This window comes from Symphalangus syndactylus, chromosome 18 (assembly GCF_028878055.3).
Source record: "Symphalangus syndactylus isolate Jambi chromosome 18, NHGRI_mSymSyn1-v2.1_pri, whole genome shotgun sequence".
NCBI classification, from domain to species: Eukaryota; Metazoa; Chordata; class Mammalia; order Primates; family Hylobatidae; genus Symphalangus; species Symphalangus syndactylus.
In genome coordinates this window covers 111,288,417-111,312,141 of record NC_072440.2, presented here as the reverse complement: position 1 = coordinate 111,312,141, position 23,725 = coordinate 111,288,417, and the positions used below count along the sequence as shown (strand labels likewise).

The following is a 23,725-nucleotide window of genomic DNA, read 5'->3' as shown; positions in this document are numbered from 1 at the left end:
TGGGGTAGTCCTAGGGACCCCTGACTCTCTTCACGTTCTTGAAATCAGAATGCATTTTATAATAACCATTCATTATGAGAGGGTTTTGATAAAATCATGACACAGATAACTTCTCTTTACTCTTTAGATGAGGACGTCTATTAGCATGGCTAGTCACTGGTTCTCATGGCTTCAGTAGAGGGAAGGCTGCACTGAAAACGTTCTGGCTAACGTGGTGAAAGAAGAAGCGTGCTCCACTGAAGTCCAGACAAGGAAGCCTGAAGTTCTTTTCCAGAGAAAAGATGCTTGGGCCTGACCGGTGTATCTTTGATGGCAATTCTCGTCTGTCATTAAGCATCCCACTCAACTTAGCACCACTGAAGCTCCTTACCCTGAATTCCACCCCCAGCCCTTTTTTTTAAAACACTTCTTATTTTGTAAAGGGCCAGAACATGTTAACATTTCCTTGCCACTTTATTTCTCACAGAAGCTAGCCATTCAGGCTGCATACTGCTTTCTGATTTGATATAAATTATCTGTACAAGTAGACTTTCTTCTACTGGCAATGACACAATTGCATTTGTTTGTTAAAACTCAGCACCAGATGCTGCAGCAAAGGGACCTGCCAGCCAAAGTTGGAGCTAAGTTCCAGGTGCTCCTGTTTCCAGTTACAGTAAGATGCAAAACAAATACCATTTTTTTGGAAAAAAAAACATACTACATATTATTAAAGATATTTTATTGCATAGCAATTGATAAACATAAGGTGTCACAGGTTTGGAATGTGAAAAATAATTTTTATCACAAACCTCCTTTCCTGTACTTTATCAGTAAAAACATTTGTTCTACTTAAACAGATGAAGCTCTCCAGTGAGTCATCCACATTTATGGAGCCTGAAACCTGCGTGCTCTGTGCAACCCCCAGGGCTTTAAAGTGGGATTGCACCTGTGCTTTCGTAAATTACTCAACTGCTGATCATTTTGGCTTCTATGACTTTCCCTAACATGAGGACAACATATCAAGACAATTGTTAACAATGCACTTTAAGGCACTGAATATAAACTTACTACACAGTTAAAATAAAGTGAAGGTTGTTTTTACAAAACCAAAATATAACTGTTCCAAAACACACACACACAGAGTAAAAACCAAAGAACACACGTCATGGTTTCACACTGACATGTCATCAGCATCAAATTCATGCAAAGTTAGCAATACTGTTACACTACTTTATCACAGGCAAACTGAGATTCAATCACACGGCCCCATGTTAAGTCCAAATAACATATAGATGGTTTATTAGTCTGTTCTCACACTGCTATAAAGATACTACCTGAGACCTGGATTACTTTATAAACAAGAAGTTTAAATGACTCAGTTCCACATGGCTGGGGAGGCCTCGGGAAACTTAGAATCATGGCAGAGGGAGAAGCAAGCACCTTCTTCACAAGGCAGCAGGAGAGACAGTGACAGCAGGGGAAACTGCTGTCTTTAAAACCAGCAGATCTTGTGAGAACTCCCTCTCTATTATGAGAACAGCATAGGGAAAACCACCCCCACGATCCAATCACCTCCCAACAGGTCCCTCCCTTGACACATGGGGATTACAATTTGAGATGCGATTTGGGTGGGGACACAGAGCCAAACCGTATCAGATGGTGAAAATGTTATACTAAAAATGCACAGTCTTTACAAACTCCCTGGTTTCTTTTCTCTCAGCGAAGTCAAATATCTACACAACTGCCCTGGACAATGCCAGGGGAGGAGACATTACCTTAATCATCTTTCTGTCCCACTTCTCAGCCACAAAGGCCCGAGAGGGGCATGAGCTTGGCTGGTGAGCTCTGCACCTCAACATTCTCTTCCCAGGCTTGTCTACTCAAAGATAACTGTGCCAATTACATTTTGAATTGGTAACTTTCAGAAATGCACAATTAGGCATGCTATCAGATACAACGCACAATGAGTATTCCCTTATTGAACACCTATTTTTAAATACCTGGGTCTCTAACCAACTGTCATTCTCAAACTACAGGTCCAGATTTGACAGGAACCAAGAGCCACTGGGCAGGAGCTATTTTATAAAGTGGATATTGCAACCTAACAGTATGCCTGTCCTAACAGAACTGGGAGCATTGTGTTCCCAAGCACCTAAGTCAACAGAACACCGTGATACTTAGGAAAGACACGCTTCTCCATGGAGTGCTGACATCAGGGCTTCCATTCTGTTTTCAGGAAAGCAGCCCATAACTTTGCTAGAGAGGGCCTAGCCTCTTGTGAATTGGTTCATCAAACTGAGATACAACATATTTTCCAAAAGCTTCCTTCCAAAGTCTCTCTGCCCCAGCACTGCTGACATTTCATGTCAAGTCATTGTGCTATGGCCGACCCAGGCACACAGGATTTTATGCATCACCCCTGGGCTCCACAGGAGAAGCCAGGAGCACCACCCCCTCCAGTGACAACCAAAAGCATCTCCAAACTTTGCCCCATGTCCTGGAAGGTGAAAACACCCTCTACTGTGAACTGTGGTATGCGCTAGAAAACACAGCACGAAGAGGAGGGCATGGTGCCCATGTACAGGGTGGCACTGTTTATTATTGAGTTTCATATTTTATATTGTGTATTTTATATTTATAATTAGTACTAGTTACACATATGACATGGACTTCTTCAAATCAAATTCCCAGTTATGAAGCTCTGCAGAGACCGTTCCCACAGCCTGACTACAAAGATCAGGCGCCTGAAGACACATGTCCTGATGGATACATTCAGTGCTGGCAGAAAAGCCGACTTCAGTGTGTGCCCTACCGCTGTGGATATTTACATAAAACAACAGTTTTTCAAACCACGACTCAGCTGGAAGGATGCCCACGCCACGTGCACTGCAGCACTGGGAGCAGCCAGGGTGGACGGGAAGGACGCAAACTCCAAGCAGCTGCTGCCCCTCAGTCTTCTTTCCTTCTCCTTTTCTTCTCCTTTCTTCTCTCTTGTGCATTCTTCAGGTCAGTCATCACATTCAAAGTCTTCCATACCCACATAACCTAAACACAATTGTTTGAGACATGTTTAGATTTGAAAAACATACACATGAAGAAAGACAACTGAAAGTGTCATCTACGTACCACAATGATCATGGCATTCACCAGCAGCGGGGCTGAAAATACTATAGAAATGAACATCCCTCTAGAATCGAAATACTGGTATTTTGAAAATAATCTGTTTAAAAAACAAAAACAAAAAATTACTAGGCAATACGACCAAAAAGTTCGTGACACTATTAAGACTTTGGAGAGAGCCGATGTGGACTGAGGTGGGAGCAACTCCCTCACTGGGCCCACCCTTGGGAGCAGCCGTCATCTCTACTGTTACTGTCCCAAATGCAATGAATGCTCATTATGAAGAAAACACACTGGGTCACAGGACCGGGAGACACCACCCAGCAGCACTGGGAAGACCCCGAGGCCTCCCACAGCAGAGAGACGCCACCCTGCAGCCCGTCTGGGTCAGCGGCACATCTGACCTCAGCTGGAAGACACTGATGACTTGAAATCCTTAAAACCTACAGAGTAACAACGTCAATAATCCCCGTAAATGACAAAGGGACAGCAGCTGCGTCCCCTCCACAGCTGCACTGGGAAGGAGTGGTGCCAGGCCCTTCCATCCCTTTGGTTCTCATAGCAGTCCTCCTGCTGTCAGCGCCAGTGCCTCTTTAGCAGAAGAGACTGAGGAAGGCAGAAGATCTCCACCTGCACAAAGGTACAGCGCCACGGAGGGCAGAGGATCTGCACGTGGGTATTGATGATTCTCTCAGCAGCCAGCATAGGAAATGCCATCAACAAAGCTAGCAATGGTGGGCAGTGGGTCAACGCCTTGTGGACATGGGGCTCCCACCTTGCTGGCGCTCACGGCTAGCAATGGTGGGCAGTGGGCAGTGGGTCAACACCTCATGAGCACGGGGCTCCCGCCTTGCTGGCGCTTACACTCTCTACCACGGGAGGCCCAGAAGTAAGAAATCCAAGCATGTGGCGAGTGCTGCTATAGAGAAACGTGAAGCCTGTCGGGGGTGAGGGGGCCTCGTGGAGTTGTAGGCACAGCCATGAGCGGCTGGGACAGAGCCGGCAGGAGGCCGCAGGGCATCACTGCAGGACTCCACGTTTACTCTGGGTGACCTGGGGACACTCTGGAACGTTCTGAGGGGCAGTGCTCAGCTCTGAGGCCCACGCTTCCCCAGGATGCCCAAGAGGCTGAGCAATAGGGGGATGGCTTAGGGACTGCCGCATGTCAGCAGCAAGTCGGCGAGGGTGGGGTGAAGGGCATGGAACACACTGGGCTCGTGGCTGACCTTAAAGGTGGAGGGACGGAGCTTCCTGAACAATGCCCTATTACGTCTCTGGTCTAAGAAGCTGGAGGAAGAAGCCACCCCTATAAAGAGGGGGGAGCAGAGCAGTCGGCCTGAAGTGTGAATTTTGAGACGTTTGTTAGACGTCCTGGTGCCCAGTCCAACAGGTGGGACAGGCAAGAAACCCAGCACTTTTGAAACCAGGAGATCGCGGAGAAGCACGAAGACAGGAGGCTGCGGCCAGAGGGAAGGGAGGGGCCAGAAAGGTGCTGCACCCTGGAGCTGGGTGTGGGAGGGCTTCAGGGAGGACGACACTGTGCCAGCCTCTGGACAAGGTCAGGATCACCAGGGACTGAGCACCACTCCTGGGACTGAACCATGTGAAGGCCCTGCATCTGGGAGGAGAGGTGGGGTCCCCAGGGAGCCACTTATGGCTAAGGAGAGGGCAGGGAGGAGGGAGGAGAGAGACGGTGCATCTGGCTGCAGGGACACTGTCGTGGAGGGAAAGGCTGAGCAGGCAGGAGCAGGGCAGGAGGAGGCTGAGTCAGGGGAGGGTTCGGGAAACCGGGCGGGGTCTAACAAAGGATTTCAGGGAGTGCTCAGCAACCCCTTTCGGTGAGGGCCCAGGATCAGCGTTCAGGGCTTATGGGCCACGAGGCCACAGTCTCAGCTCCTTCCTGCTCAGAGTCTGGCAGTTTTACTTTTTTCTGTTTTATATTTTAAAATGTAAAAGCCATTTTTAGCTCACAAGCCACTCAAAAACAGTCAGTGAGGCCAGGTGGGTCTAACCTGACAGAGGCTGTGTGTGTGGTTCACCCTGGGCAGGTGCTGGGTTCCAAGTCCCCCGGGATGAAGCCAGGGGTAGAGGAGGGGGCACAGGACGCAGGGCCAGGGCTGCCAGCGGTGCCTCCCAACATCAGGATGCGGGGCTGGGGGTGAGGCAGGCAAGTGCCCCAGACCACCCAGAAGCCCCCCTACTCAGGTCCAGACTCCCCATGGAGCAGCCACCCTGCAAGTCCAAGGGGGAGGGCGCGGCTGAGGCCAGCATGGACCACGTTCTCTAAAATGCTGCGGTTTCTATTCTGTAGCTCAAATTCCCATGGCCACTTCTCTGGCTCTGCCATCAAAGGCCTCAGCCAACATTGTCCCACAGTGCCACGGTCAGAAAGGGCCACTCTGGCGCTGGTAAAGCATTTACAGAGTTGCCCTGGAGCCCACCAACCCTGGACACACGGGCACGGGGTGTGCGCAGCTGCCACGTTAAGATTCACCATCTCCTCCGCGAGTCCCACCGGCTGTGGGGCCGTTCCCAGGGACACCCCTGCAGGGACCTGGTCACAGGCCCGGGGGTGGGCTCACCTCCAGTTCATCGCAGCCACCTCATTGATGTATTCAGCGCAGTAGACTAAGACGACTGAAAAAAGGTACAAGTCATGTTAGAATTTAGATGACCCATTATTACTCGTTATAAAGTTATACATTCTTTACAGCAGAATACTGAATAGAAATGTCACTTTAATTTTAAACATAATGTCAGGTAAACATCCTAACACTGTCAAGTTGTAGGACTCACCCATTTAGCAGAAAGAAAACCAAAGCCAACAGTGCTCCAGTTCACCAGTGCTCTATGGTCTCACTCAGAGCCCGTGCCCAGGTCAGCGCCTGCAGAGCTACTGCAGGAGCCACCCGAGGCCCCAGGCTTCACCCAGGCATGGCTGGACCTCACAGCTTTCCCCAAGGACAGCAGCCACAGTTCAGCCCCACAGCACACGGCAGCAGGAGCTGAGAGCCACGAGACCCACAACTGACAACCAAGGGCTTTTCACGCTCACACTTCCTGGGCTGCCCTTGGGACACTGCCACTGAGATGACCACAGGAGGGGAGCAAACAGCTTTGGGGTGCTGGAGGCAAAGGCACAGGAGGGAAGGCAGCAGCCAGTGGGGGCACGGTGAGGCCTCCATGCTCCCAGGAGCACACAGACTTTAGGGACTGGCCCAGGGTCTCTGGCTAATTCGTGGGTAATGCTGGTACTGAAACCCATGAGACAGTGACCCATGCTACCATAAAATCAAATAAAATATAATTCGGCAAATTAAGAAAAATGTGATGCTTTAACTTCTAAGGTAAATCAAACTGTAAAAATCCTTTCATTCTTCTTGATTCACATCAGAAAGCAGATTAAACTAGGGGCTACGGTGAGCCCCTAGTTTAATCCACTTCCTCCCTTCAGGAATGGACTCAATAAGGCAGAGGAAAAGAAGGCACAGGGAAAGAACCAGAGCAGAGGGGGAGGGAGGATGGGGGGGGAAGGAGGGTGAGGAGAGGAGGAGGAGGAGGGCCAGAGAGGGGCAGGAGAAGCAGGGACAGCTGGGCACGTGAGAAGGGTAGGCTAACACGGGAGGTGGCGGGCATGGGTGTGGGGAGGAGGGTGTGGAGGGCTGACGTTACGGGGGGAGGGTGGGGAGGGTGGTGGGCACGGGAGGAAGGCGGGCAGGAAGGTTGTCACCAGGTGCTCCTCCTCAGCTATTCCTGAAATGCACCCTGGAGCAGAGTCTGAATCTTGAATCTTGATGGTGCTGGTTATAAGCTGTGTAGCTGAGGGAGTCTGAGAACCTCTGTCTATTTCATTTATAAAAATGGGCAAATAAAAGCCAACTCTTAGGCTGGTTTGAGAAATGAATCACAGGAAATGTAAGGGCAGGCAGCACAGTGTCTAGTATTACCACGGTGTGAAAGCAGTCATCCTTCCCCTTATCCTAGAAAACATCAAACCCTTGTGCAGTTCTCCAGCTGACAAAGCTGTTCAGATCCAAGAGCTCAGCTGGTGAAGCCGTCACCTTTCTCTGAGGTGCCTGCCTCAGGGCCTCTGCGTGGGGCACTCGCTCCCGCCCTTTGCCAGCATCTCACTGCCTGGCTCCTGCCTATGCACCTTTTGCCCCTGGGTTCCCAGGGGACTGTGTGATTTAAATCAGGCCGCTCCTCCTGTTTCACTGTGTTTTTGGCTTTTCCACTGCAACACTTGTCACTGTTGATAACAACACAAGTCTGTGATGAATCACTGGTGCTGGTGTCCCCCAGGAAGCTGTGGGAGGCAAAGGAGCCCTGTCTGCCTGGTCCACTCCGGCATTCCTCAGGGCACCCTCAATACAGAGCTTGCCCTGAGCGCCTCACTTGCATAGGCCCCCGCTGTGATGCAAACCCTCATCACTTCTCCAGTCTTTCTAAGATCAGCTCTTCTTCAGATTTCCTGCTTTGCACACAGCCAGCTAACTAAACTTATCTAAAATTAGTTATTTTTAACTACCAAGCAAAATCTTCAGTGTCTCCCCAATGTCCAGAGTCAAGAGGAGCCTGAGCCAGGCCTCCAGGCCCTCCTCACCTCTTCTACCCACATGTGTTTGTAACGCTCAGCGTCAGAAGTGCTTAGGTCCTGCAGGGCTGGCAGTTTCTCTGCCTCTGACCCACACCTTCCATCCATCCATCTCTGCATACCAGGCTGGTGTCCTCCCAGGGCCGTCACCTGCTCCCTCTCTTTTCTTACTAACATTTTACTCACTCTTCACACCCTGTGCCATGATTTCAGCTTTTCTGAATAATCTTTCTCAGTCATCCTGTGCAACTGCCTAACTTCTCTAAGTTCTGTAGCCCTTATCCTTGAAACTAAGTTGGGCAATGCCTTATTCTATGCACAGAACTTTTCTTTCCCAGGCTGCAATCTTCCTCCCATTCAAAGCAGTGCATGAGCAGAGATGCCACCAAGGACGCATCTTGTGTAAATGACAGCACTTCTGGAAACCCAACTCTCCTGTGTGCAGCTGGTGCTCAGCACCTCCCTGGTAGGCAACAGGAACTCAACAGATTCCTTTCAACTCTAACATCCAAAAAGTACTTTTCTTTATAGCTTCCAAGAGTGAAAAATGGGAGTGCCCTGGGAGCAGGCACAAGACAGAGGGTTGAGAGGTCTTGTAAAAATATGTACATATTTTGAAGACACAGACAGAACATACGCAGTTTCATTTCACACGGTGATCTGAGTTGTGGAGTTTGTGTTGTTGTACTCACCTAGACACAGAAAGTGCCCGATTTGTAGTCTGTAGCTTCGGGAGGACAAGCAGGTGAGGAGCAGGCAGAGCGCGTGGAAGGCGGCCAGCCCCATGAGCCAGGGCTCAGTCCAGTCCGTCTGCTGTAGGAACACACCAGCAGACACTCACTGTCCTGTCACATAGGGCCGGGTTCACGGCCCACCCACAGCCTTCTCCCAGAGCAGGGGGCAGGGGCCTCTCACTCCTGAGTCCTCCTGGGCTACTCACCAAGGTATCCAGAGAGCATTGCCAGGCCTCAGAGAAACACGGGTACAGGAAAGGGAGAAGGAACCAGGAGGATGTAAACAGGATTCTCCCCCCAGTACAACTATAATTCATGGAATTCAAAGTTCAAGCACACAGAACTGAGGGCATCTCTGATGTGCCCCTTTTGTTTGTGGAACAGAATCATGTTTTTAAGCTGAGTATAAAGGAATTACCATCCTTTATGATGATAATTGGTGACTGACGACAAGGAAATTAAGTCGATTGCTCAAAGAGATGCACTTGGCTCAGCCCCAAAGGCAAAACATGAATCATCATTTCAGGCTCCTTAGTCAGCACCGAAGGCCTCGGGGAATCTTGAGCCATCGCCACGTGCAAGACTTGATTTTCTCCAACCTTTCTGCAATACACTGAACCCTCCAGACAGTGCCGCACTCCGCCGCCTCCTGGACTCCCCGGGACCCTGCCGTACCTGGGAACAGTGTCTGGCTCAGGGACCTGAAGTAGCCAAGCTCAGATCCACTGCTGCCCAGTCCTCATCTGACGCTCAGACGCCAATCCCAGCAGTCCTCAACCCTCCCCATCCCCTCCTTGAGCACCCTCCTGCATGAGACAAGCCCTGCCCTCCAAGCTGCAGCCCCGCACTGCCCTCCAGGACTCCTGTGTCACTGCTCTCTGCTGGGGACCGCAGAGGCCTCTCCAGAGCCGCGCCATGAAATAAGGACACAAGCGCATCTGCTCCCATCAAGGCACCGACCAGAAGACCAGAGGCAGGGAGATGAGGGGAGCACGGCTTTCTGCCCAGACCCCATCAAGTGCCCATGTCACCCCTTGGCGGCCACGCGGGGCGCGGGCTCCTCTGGGACCGGTCAGGCGAACCCGGCACGGCGCACGCCCCGCCCACACGGGGACAGGGTTCCTCCGTGCCACGCCCACACGACCAGGCTCCACCACGCACACCCAGCCACACTGCCAGGATCCGCCCACATGGCCGAAGCCCCGCCCGCAAGACGCTGGACTCGCCGGCGTGCACCTCCCACACGAACAAAGCCCTGCCCCTCGCGCTCCGTCCACACAACTCAGCCACGCCCGCACGTGCAGGACGCCCGCCCATCCCAAGCCCCGCCCACATAGCGCAGGACCCCGCTCACTGCGCACGCTCCTCCACAAGGCCCCGCCCCGCCCCGCCCCGCCCAACGGCCCAGGACCCCGACTAGCGCTCGCGCCCCGACGCCCGGCCCCGGCCCCGGCCCCCTCCCACAGGCCCCAGGACCCCGCCCAGGGCGCGCTCCACCGCCCCGCCCCGAGCCACTCCCACAGGACCCCCGGACCCCGCCCACAGTGCGCGCCCCGCCGCCGGCTCCGAGCCACTCCCACAGGTCCCAGGACCCAGCCCAGCGCGTGCGCTCCGCCGCAAGGTCCCGCCCACGGCCGGCGCCTTCTGGGCCAAAGGCGAGGCGCTCTGTGGGGCCGACCCCACGCCTCTCCGCCGTCCTCCCCCGAACTGGTGGTTACGCGGGCCGCGAGTTACCGTGAGCACGGCTGGGATGCTGACGGGGAAAGAGCTGACAGAGAAGGCGGACGGCATGGTGCTGGGAAGCCCGCCCTCACAGCAACCGCCGAACCCGGCCTAGCCAGAATCCACGGAGGGCGCCAAATCTTCTCTCGTGAGATCTGCCGTTCTCACGAAACGCGCTTTCTTCCTCTCGCGGTAATTTCATGGCCTTGCTAGGTCCAGATATCGCGATATTTCCAGGTGTTCGCTGTAATACGGAAAACTTACTACCCTGCTGTGGAAGTTGTGCTCGCTCCGCCGGGAGGCTGAGGGCGTCTTTAGTTCTTTAACATGAGCAGGCGGAGGCGGGTGGGGCTTCGGAGGCTTGTTTCAAAGGATCAGGGCGCTGTACCGCCACGCCAGCTTCAGTCTCACCTGGGACTCCCTAGAAGGGTCAGCGCATCAGTGAGGACGGTGTCCGCCCGGAGACCCTGCGGGAGCCGGGAACACTGCCCACTCCTCAGACCCTGCAGGACCTGGGAAGGTGTCTGCTCTTGGGACCCTAAGGGCAGTGCACTCTTGGTCTGGGTCAGCTTAGGGTTATCTGTCTTCGATTTGGAGATTTACCAGGTGTTCTTACGTTTCACTTCCTTGTTCAACAACAGATATAAAAATATAAAGTTAATTTTCTTCCAGCGAATTTCTTTTTTCCCTTTATTTTAACATTTATACCCCAACTTTGAGATTTTCAATTAAACATTCTGTTATTTTAACATCATGAATTAAGTGTATATACTTTCATTGCATATGTTAGCTCTTGAACTGGTTTAATGTTTCTAAAAATAGTTCTAGTGGTGGACTATATTTTTAATAGCTTTAAACCCTCCCAGATCTTTCTTAAAATCTTTCCACAGTGTGGTCATTTCTGCTTATGCTACTTAACATGCATTCTCTCATTTCAGTGTAGAAGGTCATGGTTTCTTCTTAGCGGAAAACATTTCTTTCATTGATACTTTTCTCTATTCTTCCTGTATTCAACTCCAGGAACATCCGTTAGGTAGATAGTGCATCTTCCTCTCTTTTGTGTTTCTCAACCTTCCTCTCAAAACATCACGTCTGTTGTTGCTGAGTTTGGGAAATCTCGGGCTTGGCCTTCCTGCTTTTTTTTTTTTTTTTTTTTTTTAAGATAGTGTCTCTCTCTGTTGCCCAGGCTGGAGCGCAATGGTGCGATCTCGGCTCACTGCAACCTCCGCCTCCTGGGTTCAAGCTATTCTCCTGCCTCAGCCTCCCGAGTAACTGGGATTACAGGCGTTCGCCACCTCACCTGGCTAATTTTTTTTGTATTTTTAGTAGAGACGGGGTTTCACCATGTTGGCCAGGCTAGTTTTGAACTCCTGACCTCAAGTGATTTACCCGCCTGGGCCTCCCAAAGTGCTGGGATTACAGGCATGAGCCACCGCGCCCAGCGGTGTGATGGTTTTCATCTGTGTCCATTCTCACTCCCCTGTGCTTGTTCAGCTATTTTCAACAGGACCTTTCAGTTACAGGGAGTAGATCTGTCCTCTTCAGTTCAGCCTGTTACTGTGTATCTCCCTGATGATATTTCGTTACTATGTGAAACATCACTCTATTAATTTCCATGGGTTAGTTTCGTCGTCAGTCCTGTCCGGTGCCTGCCTTTCTTTCGTGATGTCTGTTTTCTTGTAATTTCTGTAATTTTGGGTCAAACTCTTCTTGCTATTAATATTAACCACAGCCTATCTATGGTCACTGGGATTTTTTCTCTTCATCCCCTCAGCCCCTCCTCCCAGATCTATCACATATTGTGTGCCCTGGCACCCACGTTTCCAAAACTGTTAAAACTCTGCCCCTCAGCAGCTTCACTCTCAGTCCCAGGACATTCATCTTCCACATTTCTCCCGCCCAGCTGTTCTGAACAACGCTAGGCTGCCGGACATTTAGACGTGAAGCTCGTGAAATGTCGCCAGTCTGAAATGTGCTTTAATTTCAAACATACACCGTCTTTCAAAGACTTTGTACCAAAATGTAAAATATATAATCAACAATTGTATTGGATGTGAGGGGGAAGGACCTTAGTATTCACGTATGTGAGGGGGAAGGACCTTAGCGTTCACGGGTGTGAGGGGGAAGGACCTTAGCGTTCACGGGTGTGAGGGGGAAGGACCTTAGCGTTCACGGGTGTGAGGGGGAAGGACCTTAGCGTTCACGGGTGTGAGGTGGAAGGAGCTTAGTGTTCATGTATGTGAGGTGGAAGGAACTTAGTATTCATGTATTGGTTATGGTTTCACGACTGAATGACATTGGACAAATTATTCGGACAGTCTAAAACTCAGTATGCTAAATTCATAACACGGGGGTAATATCAATACGTCATAAGTTAGCATTGAGAGGAAATGTTTGTGTAAAGTGCCTAGAACATGGGAAGCTTGCAGAGAATGTTGGCTAATTCAATGATCATTGTCATTCTTTTTCTCGTCAACACCATCATCATTTGATGTGTATTCTGGAGACAACATTAGTAATCAAATCCCATAAATGTCAACCGGATCACTTCTCTTCTGTTTTATCTCCATCATCCTCAGATGTTCTAAGAACCTGGGCTCAGAGCCATAGCTTTATTTTTACGACCAACGCACAGACACTCGCATAGTGTTTTGGGCCAGAAGTCAGTGTGTGGTTCAGTTCATCTTCCATTTGTGCCGACCCAGATAAGGATGCTCTGTTTAGACGCTGCCCTGAGGAAGAGAATCCTGCATTTGTGTGGAAGGTGAATGTGCCACCCAACGCGGAACTGAGCCGGGATCCCAGGGCAGAGCCTTCCTCCCACTCCGTCATCGCGGCCACGCACGCGATCTGCTCCAGTGCACTGCGCTTCTGATACCGGTAGCCACCAGATAGATCTTGGGCTGTTTTTCCCGTAGACGCTATCTCATCCACCAGGCTAAAACATCTACAGGGGGCCAAATGCAGGCCTGGAGCTGAATTTCCAGCTAATTATGGGTTCCTTTCCTTGTATCAGGCTTTAGTCTAGAAATGCTGAGTGTGGGGTCAATGGGGATGAGAACAGAGAGGCGCCACCCAGCTCCCAACTCTCCCTGAGTTCCCTCAGAGGAGACCTCGCCACGCCACTTGCTCGTTTGTCTTTGAAGGAGGCTGGGTGTGGGAGGAGGGCAGGAATCGCAGCAGGGACCCCGGCCCTCAGACCCCTTCCCTGTATCTGTGCCCTCCCACCCCTGCCCGTCTGCGGTGGGGCTCATGGGGGAAGCACATGGGACCACCTGCTGCCCCCAAGATTGTATTTCTTGTTGTCTCGTGGGCAGAGAAGAGTTCCTTATGTAAAGTCATATGCATAGACCTCAAGGCTGACATTTGGGGCAGGGAGTGTAGGAAAGGGGGTCTGCGAGCTTCCCATGGCGGATGAAGCGAAGTGTCATTCATGATTGGGTTGAAACAACAGGATTTAAAAACAAATTGTCTTATATTTCTTGAGGCCGGAAGTCCTGGATCCAGGGGCTTGCAGAGTGGGTTCACTCCAAGGCTCTGAGGCCGGCTGTTGGCTTGTCCATGGGCCTCCTCCTCTGTCTTCCCTCTGTCTGTCTCTGTGTGCAAATTCCCCTTGTCGTAAGGACACCAGTGATCTTAGGTTAGAGCCCACCCTAAATGCCCTCATCTTAACCTAATGACAGTCAGTATCTCCATTCTGAGGCAGTGCACACAACCCAGCCCATGGTTGTGCTTAGCAGTGGGTTGAGAGGATTTTGACACAAGGAGGCCTTTGGGGAGGACACCAGCTGGGCTTCTCAGGTGAGAGCAGGGACAGAGCATCCCATAGGAAAATGTGGGTGTGAGCAGAGCACAGGCCTGTAGCCACGGGGAAAGGCCGCCGGCGTCCAGTGAGGGGAGGGACAGGGCCGGCCTCTGGAAGGTGCTTCCGGGCTGGTGTGGAGGAAGACCACGGGCTCCAGCCAGCCTGGACTCGGTGGAGAATGGAGGCCCCTGTAGGACCGGCAGAGGAGCGAGTGCCCAGGGTCCCCGCAGACACCCTGAGATGCACCGCAGGGCATAGTGCTCAGGTGCTCAGCTACCTGCCTACACAGCCGCTGACTCCACTGCTAGAGCTGTCCCTGCCCCAGTGGGCTGCCCTTGGGAGCTCGTGGGCCTGGACTGGGAGCCTCTGGACAGGCCATCTCCCTCACTGTCCCTTTGGGGCAGCCTCCCCTGCCTCACAGAGATTGCCGGGCTCAAAGCAGGGAGGAACTTCAGCCGGGAGAAGGGCCTTCCAGCCCTGAGCTCTGTGAGAGGAAATCTCATTAGCAGCAAACCCTCACATGTGACCTGGAAAAAAAGGAGGCATCTTTTAATAGACGATGTCTGGATCTTTAGTGAGGGTGATTTAGATATAATACTTTCGTTTACTTTCAAAAGGGAAAAAGTATGGGTCACTCAGAAATTCCTGCTGTAGCTTAGATCATCGATCAAGTTCACAGCGAGTCCATAATTTCCAAAATTCAGACAGTTTCATCTTAGCCAAAACAAAGTGTCTGCAGTGTGGGAATGCTGAAGACAGCCGGCCCAACACCCTGCTCAGGGAATCCCAAAGCCTCCCTGTGATCAGGAGAAGGAAGCCTAGATTTCTAGGTTAGTGCAGCCCACTAGCAAGAGAATAAAGTCTCGGTGTCAAGCTCTCCGGCTGCAAACTGTTCCCCTGTGTCTCCCGAAAGTCCCCAAGGACTCTGGAGGGGGGCTTCTGAGTGTCGACCAGGGCTCTTCCTTCCCAGGGCAATGCCCCTTCCTCCTCCTTTCTGTTCGGCGACCCCCACATCAGCCCAATGCCCTTTTCAACCCCATGTCTCAAACCGGAAGTCACAGCTGCATCCTTTATTTAATTTCTTTACTTTTATAGAATTTTTACAATATTTGTCATACTCTGCTTGTAGTTACTGGAAGCATGTCTTCTTCTCCACAGTACAAAAGCCTCAATTTGGGGACTTCATTATTAAGCTTTTTTTTTTTTTTTTGTACATACGATCTCACTCTTACCCAGGCTGGAGTATACTGGCATGATCTCACCTCACTGCAACCTCTGCCTCCTGGGTTCAAGTGATTCTTGTGCCTCAGCCTCCCGAGTAGCTGGGACTATAGGTGTGCACCACCATGCCCATCTATTTTTTTATTATATGTAATTTTTTAGAGACCACATATCACTATGTTGCCAGCGCTGGCCTCGAACTCCTGGCCTCAAGTGACCCTCTGACTTCAGCCTCCCAAAGTGCTGGGATTACAGGTGTGAGGCACCGTGCTGGCCTTCTGTTTTTTTTTAAGAGACTGGGTCTCTCTCTGTCACCCAGGTTGGAGTACAGTGCCATGATCATAGCTCACTGCAGCCTCAATCTCCTGAGTTCGAGTGATCCTCCCCGCCTCCTGAGTAGCTGGGACTACAGGCATGCACCACCATGCCTGGCTAATTTTTAAATTTTTTAAACTATTTTTAAGAGATGAAATCTTACTATTTTGCCCAGGCTGGTCTCAAACTCCTAGTTTCAAGTGATCCTCCCACCTAAGCTTCCCGGAGTGCCGGGATTACAGGCATGAGCCACTGCGCCTGACCCGTAGTCAGCCTCATCTAACAGGCAGCACACAGCGTACTGCACAGTTGCTTTCTCTTACTCACCGGTCAGTGAACCCTTGTGGAATAGAAACACAGCAGAGCTCAGAAAGGCCCTGAGCAGAGCCTGGGGTCTGAGACTGGGGTCTGCTCTTCCACACACTACCAGCCTCTGGAAAAGGAGCAAAATCTTCACAATCCAGTTTCTGTGTTTGTGAAATGAAGGGTTCAACTCCATGATCTCTAAAAGTATTCCGCCCTACAATTGTGTGCATGTCAGCTATTCCAGTTCGCCTCTGTGTGAGATTTTCCCGCTGGAAACCCCACTCTCCCCACGGCTTCTTCCCCAGTCCCAGTCTGCCCAGTGGTCGGTATCAGTGTTTTCCTCCCAGATACCAGGAAACCAGGTGACCTCAGCTCCTGTCCGTCCACGTGGTGTTCTAATGTTATCGCATTAAGTAGCTGCAGAACCAGTGGGGATGAAATTTGTGTTTAGAGTTTTGACATGTTTCCGCTCTGCTTGCTTAGTTACATATTTACCTACGTAATCTCACATCCATAAATGGTTTCAAGTCACAGAACTCTAAGAACTGATTTACACTTTTTCACGTGTCCCCATACTAACATGTCCCCGTACTAACATCTATGTTTTTCTTTTTTTCATTTTGCCTTAGCAATAATACAATTTGGTTGATTTATATTTGTTTCAGCAACTGCCCCAGAGAATCTTGTTTGGAATTTAAATAATTTCTGAAGTTCCTTTGGAGAGTTCCGCAAAGCTTGTTCCCTCACTTCTGTGAATAATTTCATTTTAAGACATGGACAGCACATTTATCAGTTTTCAGTACACACGAAGCCAAGAATCCTAGTTAATACATTAAATGGCAGTCATCCGTCATGAGCAGGTGGCAGATCGGAGCCACGAGGCAGAGGAAAGGGAATGAAATAAGGGCAAATGCAAAATCCCACATTTGCATTAAAAAAAAACCCACAATAACAGAATGAGGAAAATTGGTTAAATTGTCTTTTCACTGAAAGGTATTTGTCGGATTTATTTTTTTCCATGTGATTGGGATTAATAGGAATAAACAATGCTGTGGCTTCAAAAGCATCGGAGAGCTCACCCCGTCTTAGCCTGTAACAGCAGAAAATAAGAAGAGTCCACAAGGCAGTGATAGCACTGGTCAGTGGAATTTTTGGCAAAACAATTAAAGACAGGAATGGGTGAAAACACTGCATAAAGCACTTCACAAAGCACAAGGCATCAGGCATCAGGCCTCAGGCCTCAGGCACCAGGCACCAGGCATCAGGGATTAGGCATCAGGCACTCATTACAGGAATAACGTGAGGTTTTAACGTTTCTGCATTTCACGTTCCTGCAAGGTGCCTTGCAGCCCGGACAGAGGGGGTGTGGGCAGGTAAGCGTGGAGTCCAGATTGGAATAGACTAATCTTTGGGACAGCCAAGGGCTGGGGTCAGGCAGGAGGCCTGGGGCCCAGAAGAGAAATGTAAGCACCAGGTGTGAACCCGACCTTGCAGGGAATCCACGGCAGATGACGCCTGGGGGATAGAAGATGTCAAGAGAAGCCTGGGAGGGAAAGGGGCTGGACTCTCTGGGTTTCTCCTGTTTGGGGCTGGGTAGAAATCTTCCATCTGGGGAGGGACACCGGGGGTGCTCAGAAGCCAGGGGGACAACCTGCTGTTCTCTCGGAAATCAGGGAAAATGTGTTTCATAAAAGGACAGCCAGGCCAAAGGTATTGGATGGCCTTGGGAAGAGACAGATGAATCCGAGAGCACCTGCTGGGGTTGGTGTCCTGGGGTCCGGTTTAGTGTGAAAAGGACAGAAGGGCAGTTTTGGTGAAGTGGGGGCTGGACTGCAGCCTGGAGGTTGGGAGCACGAACAGGAATGAGGACGCCAGGCTCTTCCTCTAAGGGCGTGGCATCTCCCAGGACATCGGGACTCGGACAAGGGGCTCTCCTCCTTCAGCCAAAGCTGCAGTAATTCATTCTCAGGCTCCTCCCCACATCTCTTGTCACTGAACCTGGCCTATGTCTGGAATATTGAGGTCAGCTTTCACAGTCTGTATCCAGAACATCCCGGCCTCCCAATGCCTCTGCATGCAGGCCACCTCTAATCTAATGAAAACAATAACACATTTTCCCAAGCTCTCCATCCCTTCCTGACATCATTTTATGAAGTGATCAATTGCTGCAGATACCTCCTCACTGCTACTCAGAAGACCTTATTTCTACCACCTTCTCTGCAGTGGTATCTGTCTAGTCCCCGTCTCAGTAGCACAGCAGGACAGAAAAGAATGCCAAAAATATTCAGCATAAGTCAATGCCAAGCTACAAGGTCAGTCTAAGAAAAAGAGCATCTAGATGCATCATCCTGAGAGTGCCCGGGTACGGGGCCACAGAACTGGGAAGGAGAGTCACATCAGCCTCATAGGAGCATGGTCATGTTGCAGAGACAATGTCAAAAGGAGGGACCTCAGAAGGGGGGCTGGAGAGGGGGTGAGTCTGATCAAGGTCAGTTCTGAGGGCTGGCACGTCTGAGAGCCCCGCACTTGGACCTAGGGCTGCACTGCTCAGATCCTACTTAGTTTGGAGATTAATTATTGTTCAGCCTACCTAATCTCACATAGGTTGTTGACCTATAAAACGTTTACATCCACATTCAAAGCCAATTTTGCTAATAATTTAGATTTCAGAATGTGAGGGCAAGAAAGATTTAGATGACTTATAAAGTCAAATTTTCTGAAAGTACGAACTGCAAAAGTCTGGAAATGTTCATTGTAAGAACTTCTTTGAAGTAAATTATTTTAGTGTAAGGTTGAGCAGTAAGACAGAGGAGCCGTGAGACACTCTATGGAGCTGTGAACCTATTCCCCACACCCTCACAAGGACGGGCTGTCTCCCAAGGGGGCCGCTGGTTCTTTCCTTCTGAAGCAGAGCTTTGTAAAGTGAAGTCGCTAGAGGAGCAGCAGCAGCAGAGGCAGCTGAGGCCTTGAGGCCTTCTTTGAAAATCCCACCCTGACCCACGGGATCCAAAACTCTGCAGGCAGGACCCCGGGATCTGTGGGCAACAAGCACCCCTGTGATTCCAATGCAGGCAGGACCCCGGAATCCGTGGGCAACAAGCACCCCGTGATTCCAATCTGCAGGCAGGACCCTGGGATCTGTGGGCAACAAGCACCTCCATGATTCCAATGCAGGCAGGACCCCGCGATCCGTGGGCAACAAGCACCACCCTGATTCCAATGCAGGCAGGACCCCGGAATCCGTGGGCAACAAGCACCCCGTGATTCCAATCTGCAGGCAGGACCCTGGGATCCGTGGGCAGCAAGCACCCCGTGATTCCAATCTGCAGGCAGGACTCCAGGATCTGTGGGCAACAAGCACCCCGTGATTCCAATCTGCAGGCAGGACCCTGGGATCTGTGGGCAACAAGCACCTCCATGATTCCAATGCAGGCAGGACCCCGCGATCCGTGGGCAACAAGCACCGCCCTGATTCCAATGCAGGCAGGACCCCGGAATCCGTGGGCAACAAGCACCCCGTGATTCCAATCTGCAGGCAGGACCCTGGGATCCGTGGGCAGCAAGCACCCCGTGATTCCAATCTGCAGGCAGGACTCCAGGATCTGTGGGCAACAAGCACCCCGTGATTCCAATCTGCAGGCAGGACCCTGGGATCTGTGGGCAACAAGCACCTCCATGATTCCAATGCAGGCAGGACCCCGCGATCCGTGGGCAACAAGCACCGCCCTGATTCCAATGCAGGCAGGACCCCGGGATCTGTGGGTAACAAGCACCCCCGTGATTCCAATGTGTGGTAAGGTTTGAAATGCAGTGTTCTGGAGAAACCTGTGTATGAAAATGCATGAGGAAAACAGATCCACAGGCCTTAACATAACAAGAAACAAAATGGAAGAAGTTAGGCTGATAGAGCAAATATCAATATCTATGAGAGCAGGAAAACAGGATAATTCTAAAAATAAGGAAAAGCTGACACAGAGGAAGCCCACGTCGTCACAGCAGGGAGTGACCTGGGTGCAGGATTCCCCCCTGTTGATGTCAAGTGGGTCAATCTCGGGATCCACAAGTGAAGGAGGTGGCCTGGGGTCTGCAGTCCAGAGCAGATTTCCTGGGTCAGGTCTTGGGATCCACAAGTGAAGGAGGTGGCCTGGGGTCTGCAGTCCAGAGCAGACTTCATGGGTCAGTCTCAGGATCCACAAGTGAAGGAGGTGGCCCAGGGTCTGCAGTCCAGAACAGACTTCCTGGGTCAGGTCTTGGGATCCACAAGTGAAGGAGGTGGCCTGGGGTCTGCAGTCCAGAGCAGACTTCCTGGGTCAGTATCAGGATCCACAGATGAAGGAGGTGGCCTGGGGTCTGCAGTCCAGAACAGACTTCCTGGGTCAGGTCTTGGGATCCACAGGTGAAGGAGGTGGCCCAGGGTCTGCAGTCCACAGCAGACTTCATGGGTCAGTCTCAGGATCCACAGGTGAAGGAGGTGGCCCAGGGTCTGCAGTCCACAGCAGACTTTCTCTCTCCACCTTCTCATAGAACAGAAGCAAGAGAGCACAGCTGCAGGAAAATAAAGGTTCTATGGGTTTCTTGCTGAGAACTTGCCACATAGCTCTCTCTCCACAGAAGGTAGTAAAGTCTCTGCCTCCAGAGCAGCCGGCTGCCCAGAGACCATGGTGGCAGCATTCAGGGACAGGATGAGCATATTCTCTCTGTCCTGGGAAAAGCAAGCCCCAGCAAAGAGATGGAAGCCCCACCACGGATATGCCTGTTGAGCTCCGGGAAGCCAGCTGCCTGCTCCCCGGCTCTACGATATGCCCAGTGGGCACCAGGAAGCTGGCTGCCTGCTCCCCAGCTCTCGGATATGCCCAATGGGCACCAGGAAGCTAGCTGCCTGCTCCCTGGCTCTGGGATATGCCTGAAGGGCACCAGGAAGCCGGCTGCCTGCTCCCCAGCTCTCGGATATGCCCAATGGGCACCAGGAAGCTAGCTGCCTGCTCCCTGGCTCTGGGATATGCCTGAAGGGCACCAGGAAGCCGGCTGCCTGCTCCCCGGCTCTGGGATATGCCTGATGGGCTTGGCAAGCCAGCTGCCTGTTCCCCAGCTCTGGGAAGGGCCTGCTGAGAACCATCTAGGCTGAGGCTATGATGTTATCTGCTCTCTCCTATTATTTTCTGCCTGATTTGCCCAAATTTTACACAAATTATTGACAAAAGCAAGGTAGTTTTCAGCTGAAACAGCTGCACTCACATGAGAGCACCGTGCTTGAACCGCGTGCTGGGGTAAGTCGAAGAGTCTCCTTGTTTCTTGGTCCTGCGGTATGAGCCTGGGGCTATGATGCTCTTTCCCCTCCTCACCTGGCTTACAAATCAGTCCTGAAAAATCATGTGGAATTCTTTGGAAGTCATCATTTTATTTCCGTTCAAGGCAGGAGTTGAATTCTCTAGGATCCTGAGGTTCCTTTTATAAAAATGTTCCTTTTCAGATGATGAAACAGCCGGTGCTGTGGAGTTTGCTCTTTGACCTGAGCATGAGAACAATTTGAAGTCTGTGGTTGATTGACATTTATGCCTCCTTAGTGAAAAGGCAAAGGTAGACGCCCACACAGAGAAGAAACGAGGAACATCGGCCCCATCGAAGCCGAGCGTCTGGACGCCGAAGCCTTGAGTTCCAGAGTGTTGGTCTGTCCTGAGTCCCAAGCTGGTGGCAGACGGCCCACACGGCCTAGCCCTGCACCGTGGCTGCCGCACACACACCCTGATGAGCTTGCTGTGTATCCCGCTGCCTGTGCCATCCTACACCACCCCCACCTCTGAGTGTCAGGAAGTGCACACGGCTGAACGACAATTCCCCCGTAAGACTTATCCCCACGTAGGACCCCGGGAGTGAACGGGAGGAGAACGGTGCCTCCATCCTTCTCTTTGGAGAGAACACTAAACAGGACGCCACCTTAGCCCGGTCGGAGGGAGCCAGACAGGAACCGGACACCACCCGAGGTCAGCATCCTCCGGCTGGCCCAGCAGAGTGAAAGAAGTAAGGATGAAAGATGTGGGCACTGAATATTTAGGACCCTAATTTATCCAAGGAGAATACTTTATTCTAGATCTTCATGCCTGCATTGGAATTTGAAAACAGGGTAAAGTTAGTGTAAGTTGAATTTCAGGCATGTGCAGCCATTGACTTGCAGCTATCCATGGAGGGCCACAAGCCGCAGGCCCTGCACCACCTCAGCTCCAGCCACATCGGGCCCTGCGCGTGGATTCAGCTGTCCCAAGAGGAACTCTGGTTTCTCCTCCATCATGCGTTATCTGTTCATTTCGCTTAGAAAAGTGGCAGCATTTTCGTGGGGTGGGGACAGGCCATCCCATGTTCTCCAGTCAACTGCCATTTTATATCATGACAATAAAACTCTCCACCTTTGAGACATCAACTAAACACTGCTATTTCTGAGAATCAAGCAAGCAATTCCTTCCTCTACCATACGCTGTATCAAACTGATAAAAAAAATTCATAGCTGCAGACTGAATATTCATTTCATGATTTCTTGGTTCTCATCAAAGCCAGACAGGCACACAAAGAAGTGAAAACGGATCATTTCCTTCATCCACCCATCCACAGAGCAATAAGCATTTTAATCTGATCCTGTGCCAGGAATTGTACAGTCCAAAGTTCAATGGACCCAACTTGTATATCATCTTGACTAAGAGAGATTGAGAAAAGTTAAATACAAAAATGGAAATTCAAATGCATCAAATATGGACTGTTCAGCTTTCTTTTATCAAGTTGGAAGTTATCCTTGAAAGCTCACCAGGAGAAAAGTCAAGCATTTGGAAGTGGACCGCTATCTCTACTCACAAACGATGTACCAGACCTGTTTGGGTTTAGGAGAAAGACCACCGTATACTAATGGGGACATAGGTTTTTGTCCCAGTCCAATCATTAAGAAGCTGAGTCAATTGGGGCAAATTACCTAGGATGTCTGAATCTTAGCTTTCTTATCTTTTTAAAAGTGATAATTATTCCTTTCTGCTTTGTAGAATCACAAAGATCAAAGTAAACTTAAAGCTGGATAACCTATAATAGTTTCGGAATTCTCAAGTCCTATGTGAGTTTAAGTATCAGTTAGGATGATATTTGGAGTCAGCTGATGGTTCTGAGCACTCTATTGAGAAGCGTCTGAAGGCCGCCCCTGGGGGCCGTTGTGGAGGCAGAGGCCTGGGCACGGATGCTGGCATTGAGGGAAGAGTGCCCCCTCCTTCTGAAGGAAGCCCTCCCTGACCACATCGATCACACTGCCGGCAACTCCACAGGGCTTCCAGACTGCAGACAGTTATCTCTTCAGAGTACGATCACCAAATCGTGGCTGTTAGAAATTACTGGAAAACACGAAGACGTAAACGTGACTTTTGTTGTGCAAATCTGGTTACATTATCTATTCAAATGCTGCCGGCAACACTCGAAGAGATATTTCCCTTCTTTCTCTGAAGTAAGGAAAACTACTTTTCTGAACAAATTTTTATAAGGACTTAATTTCACGCTTAGCAATGCCTTGTCTTCATTAACGTTCTTTAGGCCATTTGAGAGGATAACGCTAAAGTGTCTTAATGAAGCCGCCGGCGTAGGAGCTGGCTGAAAGCAGCCGCATTTACAGTCTCAGCCGGGGAAAAGTGCCTTCAGTGCAGACCTGCGTGGGCCTCTGCAGACATTTCTCAGGCAGCGCTGCGGGGCTCTGGGACTTGGGAAGTGCCCAAGCACGATTATTTCTAGAATTTCCCGCATTGTAAAAGCTCAGTTTCTTCAAATCACCCTCACCTAGAGAAAGTGCTGACCCAGGGAACGGGTTTGCTTCTGATTTGTGCATTCTATATCCCTGCCATGTGCCACACGGCGCTAATTGATAAATAAATTCCCTGTGCGCTGCCCAGACAGACGCTACAGGCAGAA

The 23,725-nt window shown here is 50.8% G+C and overlaps 1 protein-coding gene across 4 annotated transcripts; it reads right to left on the bottom strand.

Annotated features, from left to right (window-relative positions):
• Positions 1-701: 701 nt before the first annotated feature.
• Positions 702-10,351, bottom strand: TMEM18 (transmembrane protein 18). Of its 4 annotated transcripts, none has more exons than XM_063622873.1 (6): positions 10,162-10,311; positions 8,634-9,102; positions 8,386-8,506; positions 5,682-5,736; positions 3,106-3,199; positions 702-3,024 (listed from the first exon to the last, which is right to left on the bottom strand). In XM_063622873.1, the coding sequence occupies exons 2-6, from the start codon at positions 8,742-8,744 to the stop codon at positions 2,929-2,931; spliced, it is 477 nt and encodes a 158-aa protein (XP_063478943.1). In that variant the 5' UTR covers positions 8,745-9,102; positions 10,162-10,311; the 3' UTR covers positions 702-2,928. The 4 variants fall into 4 exon arrangements, with proteins under 4 accessions (XP_063478943.1, XP_063478942.1, XP_055108854.1 ...); XM_063622872.1 differs by lacking the exon at positions 10,162-10,311 and adding an exon at positions 9,388-9,725; XM_055252879.2 differs by lacking the exon at positions 10,162-10,311 and adding an exon at positions 9,388-9,716 and having other exon boundaries at positions 8,846-9,102.
• Between the last annotated feature and the right edge of the window lie 13,374 nt (positions 10,352-23,725).

What these genes read in the sequence shown, in the direction of transcription:
- TMEM18 (XM_063622873.1), bottom strand. Translation starts at nt 8,744, where the DNA reads ATGAATTATAGTTGTACTGGGGGGAGAATCCTGTTTACATCCTCCTGG. An exon ending in AATGCTCTCTGGATACCTTG is followed by an intron (nt 8,507 to 8,633) that starts GTGAGTAGCCCA and finishes GTGTTCCTACAG; the next exon opens with CAGACGGACTGGACTGAGCC. An exon ending in GTGGCTGCGATGAACTGGAG is followed by an intron (nt 3,200 to 5,681) that starts GTGAGCCCACCC and finishes TTTTTTAAACAG; the next exon opens with ATTATTTTCAAAATACCAGT.